The sequence below is a fragment of the Pimephales promelas genome, chromosome 14, assembly GCF_988280905.1.
Source record: "Pimephales promelas chromosome 14, fPimPro1.hap1.1, whole genome shotgun sequence".
NCBI lineage: Eukaryota > Metazoa > Chordata > Actinopteri > Cypriniformes > Leuciscidae > Pimephales > Pimephales promelas.
Genome location: NC_142782.1, coordinates 19,023,641 through 19,037,731, shown reverse-complemented (window position 1 = coordinate 19,037,731; position 14,091 = coordinate 19,023,641). Strand labels below are relative to the sequence as shown.

At 35.4% G+C, this 14,091-nt stretch overlaps 1 protein-coding gene across 1 annotated transcript; it reads right to left on the bottom strand.

Annotated features, from left to right (window-relative positions):
- Positions 1 to 710: 710 nt before the first annotated feature.
- On the bottom strand, positions 711 to 8,671 carry slc20a1a (solute carrier family 20 member 1a). Its single transcript, XM_039680400.2, has 11 exons — positions 8,566 to 8,671; positions 6,696 to 7,328; positions 6,195 to 6,335; positions 5,700 to 5,785; positions 5,460 to 5,556; positions 4,384 to 4,503; positions 3,391 to 3,606; positions 2,781 to 3,270; positions 1,819 to 2,004; positions 1,393 to 1,477; positions 711 to 1,299 (listed from the first exon to the last, which is right to left on the bottom strand). Exons 2-11 carry the CDS (start codon positions 7,042 to 7,044, stop codon positions 1,135 to 1,137), a joined length of 1,935 nt encoding a protein of 644 aa, XP_039536334.2. The 5' UTR covers positions 7,045 to 7,328; positions 8,566 to 8,671; the 3' UTR covers positions 711 to 1,134.
- Between the last annotated feature and the right edge of the window lie 5,420 nt (positions 8,672 to 14,091).

Sequence of the window (14,091 nt, the reverse complement as noted above, 5' to 3'; positions counted from 1 at the left end):
AAGGTGAAGCAATTTAGTGTAGATGTTTTTCACAAATTAGAAGAAATTGCTAAGTGTAAATCTAACCATTACTATTTAGTAAAGCCTAAAAGAAAGATAATACCCTTGTTAAACCTTTCTTTTTTATTATTATACTCTTAGATAACACGTTAAAAATGTTGAAAAGGCAACATAAGCCTGTCTGAGGTATGAAAAATGAAACACATAGGGAAAGCACAGTGTGCACAGATTTTAAGAAGACTTTACTTTTGTAAATGCGAAACACTAGAGAAATTGTTCTTAAGGGTTAGGGTTCTGTTTTAATGTGTTAAGCATATCAAATGGAATATATCAGACGGCAAGTTCTCATTCATTGAAATGCATTGTGCCTAAACCATTTGAAAGTTTGTTCAGCAATCACCAATAACAAAAGATAAGATACATAAGTTATAATCTATACAGTATAACAGCCATTATTGGGGTTCGTCTTTATTTATTTTAAATTTTAACAGGGAAAGATAGAAGTGAATGTTCACAGATTGAATATTCTTAATAATGTACGTCTTCTTGTCAAATGTAATAAACCTTGTTTTGTTTGATAGGATTTCGAGGTAGTCTTTGAAAGATTTCGAATAATTTTCAGCAATCTCCATTTTAAACACTTACTCACTTATACATACGCTAAGGATTTGTTATTTATTGAAAACAGGTCTCTCACAGTGACAGCATCATTTATGTTACAAACTGTAGTTTATTTACAGGTGGAAATTAGCATGCACATGTCAGCAGGAATTATGATTTATTTAAAATGTCATGCAAGTTTATATATTTATAAATAAACAATTGCCTTACAGTATAAATTGTCATTTTCCAAAAAAAAGCAAAAAGTTGAAACAGAATGTTAGCCCATTTTCTTTAAAAAATATATATATGTAAGGCCCCAAGTAAATCTACATAAACATTTCATACTACATCTCACACTTTTTACAGCTAAAAAACAAACAAACAAACAAAAATCACAGAGATGCGCAAACATCCACAATCATTGATTTACTATGTACAGTATGATGGGACAAGTTGAAACAACGATGGTACAACGTTTTTCTTCTCAAGAGTTTAAGTATTTACATGGAGTAAATGGTTTAACGTCACACATTAGGCCAGAGGCAGTATAACATAATAGAAGAGTGCCATAATAGCAGCACTGATGAGACCAGAAATTGGCACGGTCACAAACCAAGCGATAAAGATATTCCGGAACAGATGCCAATCAACAGCCTTCTTGGAGCGGAGCCAGCCAACTGACACCACTGATCCAACCTGCCCATGCACACACAAACAAAGAAGATAATAAAATTGGACGTTTAATACTATGAATTACAACTGTAGGGATTCATCTAGTAAGCAACTCACCTTGCAATGAGTAGTGCTGACCGGGAGTCCAATGTTGGAAGCGACAACCACAGTTACAGCAGAGGCGAGCTCAATGCTAAACCCACTGCGAGACAGACATGATGATTATAATAAGCACTATAAGCATCTTTACACACAGCACAGAACCGTTTAAATGGGAAAAACTACTGTGGCATTGTCAAAATGTCATAACACTAAAGACAAGACAAATTTTCTTTGCAGCTTTGGACAAGGGAATTTCCACGAGACAAGGAGAGTTGTTAAACTGTTTGTTTGCACTGCAAAGTCAATTGAGATAAGAAAGTGGGAACCAGCTCTTAAGCCCTATGAGAACCACAGAGATAAAAACAGGACTATAAAGTCTGATCCCACAAATGAGCGCTCTTATCATCAGTTTGTTCTCAGTGGAGATATGAAGCTTGTTACCTGGAGGGAGTGATGGGAGTCAGGTCTTTGCCCATGGTTTGTATGACCCTCCGACCCCAAATCCAGAGTCCTGCACATATACCGACTCCACCATACAGGAGCAACCAAACTGGTGTAGGAGCACTGGATGCTACAGAAGCGGTGTCATATATCAACCAGAGAGCAACGAGGGGGCCAATCGCATTACTGTAGGAGAGGAATGATGAGTCTTTAATTTCTCCAGTCTTCAGTGTCACATGATATATATATATATATATAAATTATATATATATCATGTGTATTATACACCATTGTGGACTATTATATATATCATATGAAGAGTTCAGATGCAAAAGCCTCTAAATGCCATTTGAAATTTTCTTCTTTAATGATGATTTTTATCAAACTTGTATATTTAAGTTCAGTAATTTCATTTAAATAACAATTAATAGGTAATTATCATCACCATTTAAGTGAAATTACTGAACTTAAATATACAAGCTTGATAAAAATCATCATTAAAGAAGAAAATTTCAAATGGCACTTAGAGGCTTTTGCATCTGAACTCTTCATATATATATCAAACAGATTAGGGCTGTCAAACGATTAATCACATCCAAAATAAAAGTTTGTGTTTACATAACATATGTGGGTGCACTGTGTATAATTATTTTGTATATATGAATAAATGCACACACATGCATGAAAATATTTCTTAAATATATACAAGCATGTGTGTGTATTTATATATATAAAATAATTATACACAGTGCACCCACATATATTATGTAAACACAAACTTTTATTTTGGATGCAATTAATCGTTTGACAGCCCTAATATATATATATATATATATAGATATACATATCAATGAACAAATGAACAAATCCCAAAATGAATATCCAGTTTTAATGTTGTGATACCTGATTTCAAAATAAGATGTGGACAAAATATGAAAAAAGATTTATTATGCATCTCATACCTCACATCATTTCCCCCATGTGCAAACGATCCAAAGCAGGCGGTGAGAATCTGCAGGAACTGGAAGAGCGTGGACACCTCCGGCCTGTCAATTTCTAGCTCATCTATTTCCTCTTCCAGCGAGTCACTTCTGACAGTCTCGTCTCCCAGCTCCAGAACTTCATCTCCTGCAGGAACTTCTCCATCAGCCACTGCTGTACAGTAGCTGTTGTAGCTGTCGTACCGCGAGCGCCTTTTCTCTCCATCCAGTCCAGTCCGGCTTCCTTCGCCCTCCTTCAATGACCCGTGTATTCCATAGATGGCCATGGTGTAAGAAGTATAACTGTTGTTACGGCGGATAGGTTTTTCTCCGGGCTCTCCCATGCATTCGCCAACCTTGGCCAGGTGAAGTTTGTGCAGTAGATCCTTGTAGATTCCAGAATCTTTGTGTACGGTGTGAAACTGGCTTCCGTTCAAGTCTGGGACAGCAATTCCAGCACTGCCATTTAAAGCTAGAATGGATGACAGAAAATCGCATAATAAAGAATGAGTAACATAGTCAACTTAAAGCTTAATCAGCTCATCAAAAAATTACAATTAATTTAGTGTGTTTATCATTTCAAGAGGCTGACCATGAGTGCAGTCCAAATCTTTGGTGTCAAAATCTTTGTTGTCCAAGTCGGTTTCCGCTGATCCTCCGATGTCAAAGGCCACTTTGTTGCTGTCAGCAGGGGGTGTCTGTGGAACAGGAGAGTAGCTTTGAGGTGGGGCGGGATGGTCCACAAGGCCATTTGAGGATGGCTTCTTCTCAATCAGTTGTGTCCCACTAGTGTCGGCAATATTCTGACCTGAAAAGGTGAAAACAATTACAGAAATTATATTAAGAGGAATGATCCAAATGCATGCAGTCAGTTTATTAGAAACATTCAAAAAGATATTTAATTTCATCATGTTTCCATGGGATTTGGGAAAAGGTAATTGGAAAAATAAGAAATAAAGTCACACTGTGAGACATCACAAGTCACAATTGCAAGAAATAAAGTTGCAATTGTGATATACAGTATACTGCCATTCAAAAGTTTAACGATTTTTGAATGTGTTTGAAAGAATGTGCACCAAGGCTGCATTTATTTGCAGAAAACAACAGTAAAAACTGTTATATTGTGTAAATATATACACAATTAAATAAAATATAACAATAAATATAACATATACAATATACATATAACCAGATAGCGTAAATCTAACAATTTAAAATAACTGTTCTCTAGTTTAATATATCTTAAAATGCAATTTATTTCTGAGATGGCAAAGTTTGATTTTTCAGAAGCCATTTATTAAAATATTATTATTTTTGTCAATGTTAAAACAGATCAAGTTTAAAAGAACAGCATTTATTTTAAATATATTTTATATGTGCTATTCTGTATATTTTTTATTGTTACTTTTGATCAATTTAATGCATCCTTGTTGAATAAACATTTTAATTTCTTTAAAAACTCTTTAATAACTTTTGAATGTTTCAACTACATTGCAAAAACCTTCTGAGAATTTTATACTTTATGTAGCTTGTTTAAAATGAATACTGGTAATAAAATTGCAGACATGATAATATAAATATTCACTTTTGATCTTCTTCTTTAACCGTGGACACACAATGAACCAGACCACCAGAGCAGTAAGCATGGCACAGCCCAGTGAGATCAGCAGAGTGCCCCACCATGGTATCCTATCGAATCCCAACACTGCAGAATAAAGAAAAAAAGAGATGAAAACCTAACATGTTTTTGTGTTAAACAGTGGAACATGTTCTACACTTTCATACTGGAAATCATCAAGAATCCTCTAAGTCACACATTCCTTTTGAAAAGACCTTGGGTTTCATTTAAATTAGCAAATTAGAATGAGCATAGCTTCACATTCTTATTAAGTCAACATGAAATACAAATAATCTTTTAAAATGTGTATGTGTGTGTGGGTGGGGGATGTGCATAAGTGAAATAAGGACATCTTTCTTGTTTTCTAAATAATGATAGCACGTTTTTCCTTCAGAATAACTGTAAGTTTGTTGTGCGTGTTGACAAAACATTAAAGTGAGATAAGCGAACGGTTATACAATTTCTGTCTCAAATCAGGTTGAAATAGGGGACTTTCCAGTGAAAGTGTCTTTTTTTATCATTATAACTTATGGCTTATTTTTCAGTTTCTCTGAATGAGAAGAACCAGTATCAAACAGGGTCATGTGCATGGCTCAGTAGATAACCAGGAAGAGGGCGGCCGTGTGGCCCGCTGATTAGTACACAGACTCTAAGACAACAGTTGGTTCACATCAGCCTTTTTTAGTTTCAGTACATCATGAGACCCCTGACTATGCATAAATGTGATCATGGTCCAGCATGTTATATATGTGTTTGTATGTTCAAATCATCATATCATATCAAAGTACAATTGGGGACAATTTGACAATTTGGGAACAAAATGTTCCTCAAAAGGCTAAATCTGACATAACCCCTTTTAGTGACATTTGGAAACTCAATCAATGAATTAAAAAATCCATAAATAAAGCGAAGTAATATATTTCCATATATATATATATATATATATATATATATATATATATATATATATATATATATATTAATCAAATAAAAAAAATATATATACATATATATTTATTTATTTAGAGCAGAAAATAGCTTACTTGGAGCTCCGGTAAACATGATGGAGAACAGATTGATTCCCATTGTAATGGCATAGAAAACTGGTAATGCTCTTAAACCATTGGGCACAGGATCCTCCTAGAGCACATGGATATATTGCTGTTTAGCACGTGGTAAAAAAAGTATGTTCTTTTTTTATTGACAACAACAAGAGATTACATAAAATACCAAAACAGACACAGGCACATTATGTAACAGGTGAGCTCAGATTTGCTTTTTACCTTATTCAAGATGAACTTGCGGACAAAGTAGAAGAGAATGGCAGACATAATGCCGGAGAGAAGAGGTGAAAGAAACCAAGAGGCAACTGGAACACATATATCAATGCTTTACAAATATACATAATTCCACATCCAAACATTGATGCTATTCTCTGCTATCTAAAAATTGTATGGCCCAAGACTTCTCAGGGCTGCATGCCGAGTATCAACAAACACCCAGTCAGTCACAAGGGGTAATGGCATGTGACCACGTTTCCTGTCTGTATAGTCCAAAATGTTCTGTTCCATAAATAACTCTTATTTGGGTCATGTGAAAAGAATAATAAAACTAAGAAATTTGCATTAAATCATGTTGGGGTGGACTTACTGCTTACTATTTTTGGGGTCACATGGGAAAATATTCTCTTTTCATTAACTGACTCATTATTTAGGAAAAATCATGTAATCTGACTAAGCATGTTTATGCAAAATCTCAAAATACAAAATTCCACGTACCAATGCGAAGCAGTTCGAGCCATTTGACCCCTTGATGACCCCTAGCAACCATGGAAAAGCCTATTGTAGCACCCACAATGCAGTGTGTTCCAGAGATGGGGAGTTTCAAGAACGAAGCCATGAGCTGCCAAACAGCAGATCCTGTAATAGTGCAAAAAACAAACATAAGCTTGTGACGTGACCAACACAAGTCATGGCAATATGAGAAACTTCCACCTAGGTGATATGCTCGCAATTTACTGGATCCAGCTGTTTCGCATTCTCCTGTGTAACACACTATGATGGACATTTTTTGAGGGTGTTAAAATATGTATTGGCTTTGAGTGAAAGAACAAGCAATGGAAGTCAATGGGGTCCAAAATAACATTGGCCCCCATTGACTTTCATTTGATTCACAAATATCTTCTTTTACATTCCACAACAGAACTTAAGTCATACAGGTTCAGAATGACATGAGGGTGAGGAAAATGATGACAGATATTTTTTTTTTTACATACTCACCAAACATGGCGCTGATGGAGCCAGCCATCAGCACAGCCTCTGAGCCGTTGTACATTTGAACATCGATGATACCCGAACGGATGGTCTCACTGACCTTGGCCCCTAAAAGGATGGCACCCACTGTCTCAAAGATGGTGGCTAGGACGCAGGCCTGGCGCAGGGTCACGACCCCAGAACCCACTGCTGTACCAAAGGAGTTGGCCACATCGTTGGCACCCACAGAGAACGCCAGGATAAAAGCGATGATGAAGCCCAGCACCAGCAGCCAGAGAAAATTAGACATGTCTGTCTGTGTGGCCGCCGTTAGCATGGTAACAGTTGCAAGGGATGCTAGTGTAGTGGATTCCATTGCGGGAGAGTAACTGCACTATTGGCCTATTGTGAATCAAGCTGGGTCAGATTATTGAGGTATTTCTTTTTAATAAATAAATAAATATCCAAAGCAATAAAGGAGACGAGCTAAAAATCAGTCTACACCCCGTCTATCTCCACAAATAAAAAGTAGCAGGAGGTAAAAAGCAACTGTTAGCTACATATACTAATATCAGTCAGGGCTTTGCATTGGCTTTGAGTGGCTACACAGACAGAGACATCCATTGTGGACTAGATCTTAGTAGTGATCGACAGTACATTCTGGAAAAGAAAGAGCCATTTGGATGATTTAGAGACTTTGAGACCTGACTATTAAAACGCACAAAACAGAAACACACAATTAAAGTTAACCACAATGCTTTTTATGCCTTTATTTAGATATTTTGGCGGGGATGGATTTGTGGGTGCAAAACAGCCTAACCTAGTCTGCATAACTATATAGGCTAGGCCAAATAAACAATGGCTACAAATGTTTAAAATTGACAATGAAACTATGGCCATACAGTCTATAAAATAATGCCATATTTCAGCTTGGACTATAATAATTATGTCTGTTTAAAAGTAATGCAAAGCAAACTATGCTATACTGATAAGAATTACATTCACATTTGCAGCAATATCTTTCTATTTTATATAGTTCTACCTGGGTTGGTTAACCAACAAAGACCCACAGCTGGGGTGACAAAGGAATGGGGATTTTAATGCATTTAATTATTTATTAGCATTTTTTTTACTCTTTTTTAGCATAGCATAATATTTATACACCATAAAATAATGCTGTTGTTTTTTTTTTTTTAAAAACAACAAATTTGAGGGACACTAAGATCTACTGTGTGCCTGTAAGTAGTCAAGAAAGGAATTTTCAAAACAAAGTGCCATATTCATTAGGAAAAAAGAGGCTTAATAATGCTTCATTAAGCGTGCAATTTGATTATGAGCCTGAAAATACTTTTGATATTTTGATGGCAAGTTCTAACTTTTTGATGGCAAGTTTTGATGTAAAAAAGACTGTAATTGCCTTCTGAAATCAGAGGATTTAGAGAGACTCAGAACACTTTATGAAGACTTAAGCACATGCTTCAGAACTAGAAGAATGACTTCTTGAATTACTTATTCTATGAGAACAGGTGTTTGATCTGACTTTGTACAGAAGACCTGAATTCATACCAAACCATTATGTTGTTCCCTGACCACACAAGAATACAAGTACATGAAATCATCAGAATTTGTTAACTTTCCAATTTTGTGTCAAGTATCAAGTCTGGGTGATGATAAATACAGATAGCTGTGAAAAGGCAATTGATGTAAGAGTCTCATGACATTGAGCAGTTCATTGAGTTACTGTTAAGGACATGCATTAAATTACTAACCAAAATGACTATAAAAACAAAACAGCTTTGGCCTGGAGTTCAAAAACAATGTTGAATATAAAGTTGAATTTTTTAACCCTTAACAAATACACTCAGATGTAACCTAAAAGTAACTAAACGGTACTCACCAAATGAGTAGAATGACTTCTGCTTGATCGGCTGTGTTATCAATAAACAATAAACTCAGATTCTGTGTAAAACACAGGTAAATATGACCCTGAAACCTTTGTTAGCCTTTAATTCCACGACTCAACTAACTGTAGCTCAGTCTGGCCTGTTATATATAATTACTAGTCTAGAGAAGGAGGGGAGAGTGAAGAAAACCACACCTCCAGAGGATCATGAGACTGTGAGTTCTGTGAAAGCCAAAGACTTTTAATGTTTAGCCAGAGGTTTGCACCAAATAACCAACTATACGTAATATTTCGTCACGTATGCGCAAACACATTCTTATATGTGTTTTCACTATGAAACAGGACCACATAATTGTGTATAATATTGAAGCAATTGTCTGTAAAAAAAATTTCATAACTTTGTTTTACAAGAGCTCATTTACAGACTTCTCTTAATGCCAGGTCTGGAAAGACAAAGTTTTTACAAAATAATAACTCTTCATTTCGATGGTCCACTAATTATATTCTACATTCTACTAATAAGTAACTTTGCAACTAGATGTTAACTAACTCTCATTAGAGTATGAGTAGAATAAGTTGACATGGAGTTGTAAAGTTACAAGAATGTGTGTTGAGGGACCATCAAAATAAAGAGTAAGCAGATATTAAGCAGTCAGTCTACAATACTCTGAGACCTGCAGTTAGTGTCAAATTTACTTATAGCTAGTAGAATGTCTAATGTGGACCACCAAAATAAAATATAAGCTTTAAAAGCATTTAGAGGGCCAAAAAAAACCTTAGTGATAATTATGTAAAATTATATTGTTATTGTATATTTTACACTTAGGCCTACTTATTATTATTAACAGGCCCTCATTTATTTGGACAAATTGCTTAGATATTGGAAAACAGCTTTAAACTCAGAACAGGATACATTTCTATACACTTACCTATCTCTAATCATTTATTAGTTCACAATACTTATGAACATGTCTTTTTCCGTCATCGGTGACTAATGAACATCCATTTTTTTCCATGTATTACAAACACACATCTATGACCGTCAGCAACTCTGCCAGGACCGAAATGCTACGATGGACACTGGACTGCTGACATCTTACTTTTGTGTAATTATTTACCGTTTGAAAGTGATGGATGGTATGAATGATATGGAAAATGCCTTCTCAGCTCAAAAAAAAAAAAAGAGAGATATTTTTGGATCAAACTTTGAACCCCATTTGCCTGTATTGAGGGTCTGTCAACATATAATGTCATGGAGATTATTTCCATGTCATTAGCACTTCTAGGAGGCATTTATCTTCATTGCAGTTTTTAATATTGGATATTGTCTCTTTTCAAACAGAATTTCAATGTGTCAAAATGCATCTTCATTAAAATATGACTTACAATAGCTCTGTTGTGGATATTTGAGTGCAGATATATGATTAACCTAAAGCTAAGGATAGCATTTCTGCCGCTAGAATGATTCAAGATGAGTATAGAAAGTATCTTTCTATATAACAGAGCTGAATATGGAAGGAAAACCACTGCTTGAATGTTTGGGGTACAGTAAAAAACAGGAATATTGTGAAATATCATTACAATTTTAAACAACTGTTTTCTATTTTAATATTTTTAATGTAATTTATTCCTGTGATGGCAAAAGCTGAATTTGTATCATTACTCCAGTCTTTAGTGTCACATGATTCTTCAGAAATAATTTTAATTATTGATATATATATGAAATGAATTTAATGAATTTTGATTAATTTAATGCATCCTTGCAATAATTTTTTTTTTTTTAAACTGCACCCAATTATTCTGAATAGTACTGTATGAATATGGATATAAGCATTATGTTTTCATGTGCATGTTGGTTCAATCACGGGGGAGTGAGGAATTTTCCCTACAGGATTTTTTTGCTTCCACACAAACCCTGACCTCAGTCGTGACCACAGGCAGCTCCATGTGAAATCCAGAAGGATCTGGATCAAGGCCAGACCAAAATTAAATAAGCCCGTAGTTGTATGTATTTGTCTGAAATGGCAGGTTTTTCACTTTTCTTTGTAATTTAGAGACTGACAGATGTTGCTTAACATTAGTCTTGTGAAATCAGCCTTTAGTTGACTATTGAACTTACTCATACAAAGCAGTTTTCAATCATAATATTTGCCTCTAGTTTTACAAAACAGATAACCTGCTCATTTTAACTCTCCCTGTGAACATACAGTAAAGTGAAAAAAAAAGGCACAGTGGCAGATTTGTTTTCTCCCTAACCGCTTGCATAAACCTGTATTTAAACTCGATGTGCAGGAAAACAGGAAAGGAATCTTCAGACTAAATAGTTGGGTTTTGCCATGTGTCTCACCCACATGTGTCTGAAGGCTGCTCAGCCGTTCCACTAATAGGTTAGCACACTGACGCAGAGCAGAAGACGCTAAAATAAGCTATTTTCTTCCTGCATGGCCTGTTGAACGCTCTGAACTGTGACTGACATCTCTCAAGCCCATGTCTGCTTTGCACCACTACATAAATCCCAAGATAAGTATTTTTTAAATCATAAAATAGATAGGCCTATGACTGTATCACTACATGTGAATGTGCCACTACATAACACTGTTCTTGCTCAGTGTACAGCTCAGTGAGGAGTAGACTAATGATAGAATGCTGTGTGCTTTGAACCCAATACCAAAACTTGGCAATAACTTCCAATTAAAGGTAGAGAAATTTTTTTCATAAAACACTTTTTTAAAATTCTGGATTGAAACTTTTTTTTTCACATCCTAATAGCAATAAATAATAGAAGGGTTCTACATGTTAAAACATATGTCGTCAGTGGAAGTCTCAAGACGCATCTGTGCATCCCTGAATGCAATGATATCTTACCTGCTTATTTCCCCGAACACCCTGCTCGCGCAGGCATCACGCGTCATCAGCGCTTTACCCAAAGAATATGAAGAGTTTTCAGACAGTCACCGAGCGCCACAAACAGCAGTCACCTTTACAGTTCCTCATGAACCAAAACTACGATTTTATGCTGAATTCACGTCATGTCATAACCGTGAAGGCAACCGTTCTACAGCGGAGTTTACGTCTCACGGTCTCAGACTCTGATGATTTATGCGTTTCTATGTCAATCAATACCAACGAAATCAGGTGGTAAGAGCTCTGTAACTTTTTTTTTAACGTTCATTATTACTGTAATCTGCACAGGTGGAAATTAATTAAATAGGCTACCCAGTGTTGGGGAGTAACTAACGGAATACGTAATAAAACTTTAACAATGCAGTTAAACTAAATTTACGAAGCAAACTTTGTACAAAGCTGAAATAACCTCAACATTAGAAACATCAACGGTGAAATAAGATTTTGAATTAGGCTATCTGTCAATCGGATGCACGCAAAAGTGTAGGTCGTTGCTATAGCAACAGTGGGCTCTTTTCGGTAGATGGAAAAAAAGAAGCATTTTAACACCTGACCCACTTTATTTTTTTACTGACACTTTTAATTCCTCATTTCTTTGATTAGATCAAGCACCCTTCGGTGCTTTCGCCTTAAAAAAAAACATTCAAATGATTAACTTAGGTCTTTTCACAATTAAACAATCGCTCTTAGCAACAGGGATAGGATGTTTGCTTAGCATAGGGTCAAATCACAGTCTATGGGTCAAACACAACAAAGAAATCACTAACAACGTTATATATCAACACACACGTCAGTCGTGTTTGAAATAACTTACTTCAGTGGTCCCAGGTTGCTTCTTAACACAGTGAGACAGAAAATATTTAATTAAATTAAATTAAATTCACATTTCTCATGTGAATAGAGTGAATGTGTAACCTTTATCACCATGACAATTACTGAGTTGATTACTTAATACGTCAAGACAAAAAAAAAAATTATTACAAGTTTTAAAAATTGTTTGTTAACATGGGCAAACGGTGCATAAATGTGCTAATTTGCTAAACATTGGGTAGACATGTAAAAATGTCTTTTTGAATCTTGTTGACATATAACAGTTAAACACTTAATGTTAAGGTCTGAATGGAACCCATTTAGGCTACCCATGAGATTATTACATAGAGGCAGGAAGAAGTACTTTAGAAACCAGCCTTTATTGCAGAGATGTGGTTTGGGACTAGGTCCGTGGGACACAGGTAAGGAGAATAGGTAAAATAAAAAGTGGCTGGATCACACAATCAAATGAATCCATGTGGGAGAAACAAAAGGAAATCTTTCTTACCTGAGCTTAGTGACAGTTGAGTGGACCTTGAACGACTGAATCTCTGCCCCTTATGGTGACATTTGTTTGCCTCTATAATCTTTTACTGTAAGATGTCAACAAGATTCAACAAGACATTTTCACCTGCATGGCTATACCCAATGTTTAGATGTGTTGTGTTATTTGTGCATATTAGAACATACGTAATTAGATTATGCACTGTTTGCCCATGTTAACAAACAAGAAAAAACAAAAAACAATTGTAATACATGTTTTGTTTTGTCTTGATGTAAGTAATTTTCATGGTGATATCTAAAGAATAACATTTTTAATCTATTCACATGACAAAAGACTGAATAGGCTATATTTGGGTCTTTTTCTAAACTTTCCCCTAATGAGATTTTGGCCTTTTTTTCCTTACTCAGGAGATATTGAGGATACAAAATCATTTGAGTTTGCTTCTGTTGCAATTTGTTGACCCCCATTTTGGCTTAAAATGACTGGACTAATAGGCCTAACGTTACTCTGATACAGGCTATGTCGATTAGCGTTGCATTATAGATATAATTCTTACGAGAATACCTGAAATCGTGTTTCATTAGTCAAAACGTCTATATGCATGTTATTCAGCTGAAGCGATATTCAGCTGAAGCGATATCTGATGTCCATATAAGATAAAACCCCCTCATGCTTTCAGTATTCAGAATTTACATGATAGAGTTTTGTGCACCATATTGCTGACGTCACCTCATTTTGGATAAAAATATATAAATGTAAACATATATACTTTGTAACGTAGTAAGTAACTTGTGTAGTGTTTCAGCAAACTACCTATTTACTCTTACTTGCGCCATATTATTTCCCAGTACTTCTACTTGTACTAAAGTAAATTATTTCTTAAGTAGCAATACATTTTCTTATAGTACTATTTCCACCACTGGTGTATTTTATGTGCTTTGAAACAATAAGGTAATTTAATGCCGTTTCTTATGACACTTTGCTGAATCTGCTCTCTGGCTGTGCACAACCACAGCCATGTGTTTCGGATGAGGTTCATGTGTTTCGGATGAGAGCCAAAGAGCGCTTGCTATTGCTATTGGTACCGTACCTTCCTTTAAACCTTGGAAAATAAATGGAAAATATACAATCATATATCTAAATGTGAATGTATAAATAACATAAACAGAATGGGAGGAGCTATTCTGCTGGGCAGGTATGACATAAGTTATCTTAGATTTAATCAGCGTGATTCACTGCAATACTTTTCTTTCGGTTAGTTGGTCAGAAAAAAAATGGATGTTACTTGTTCAGATGATATT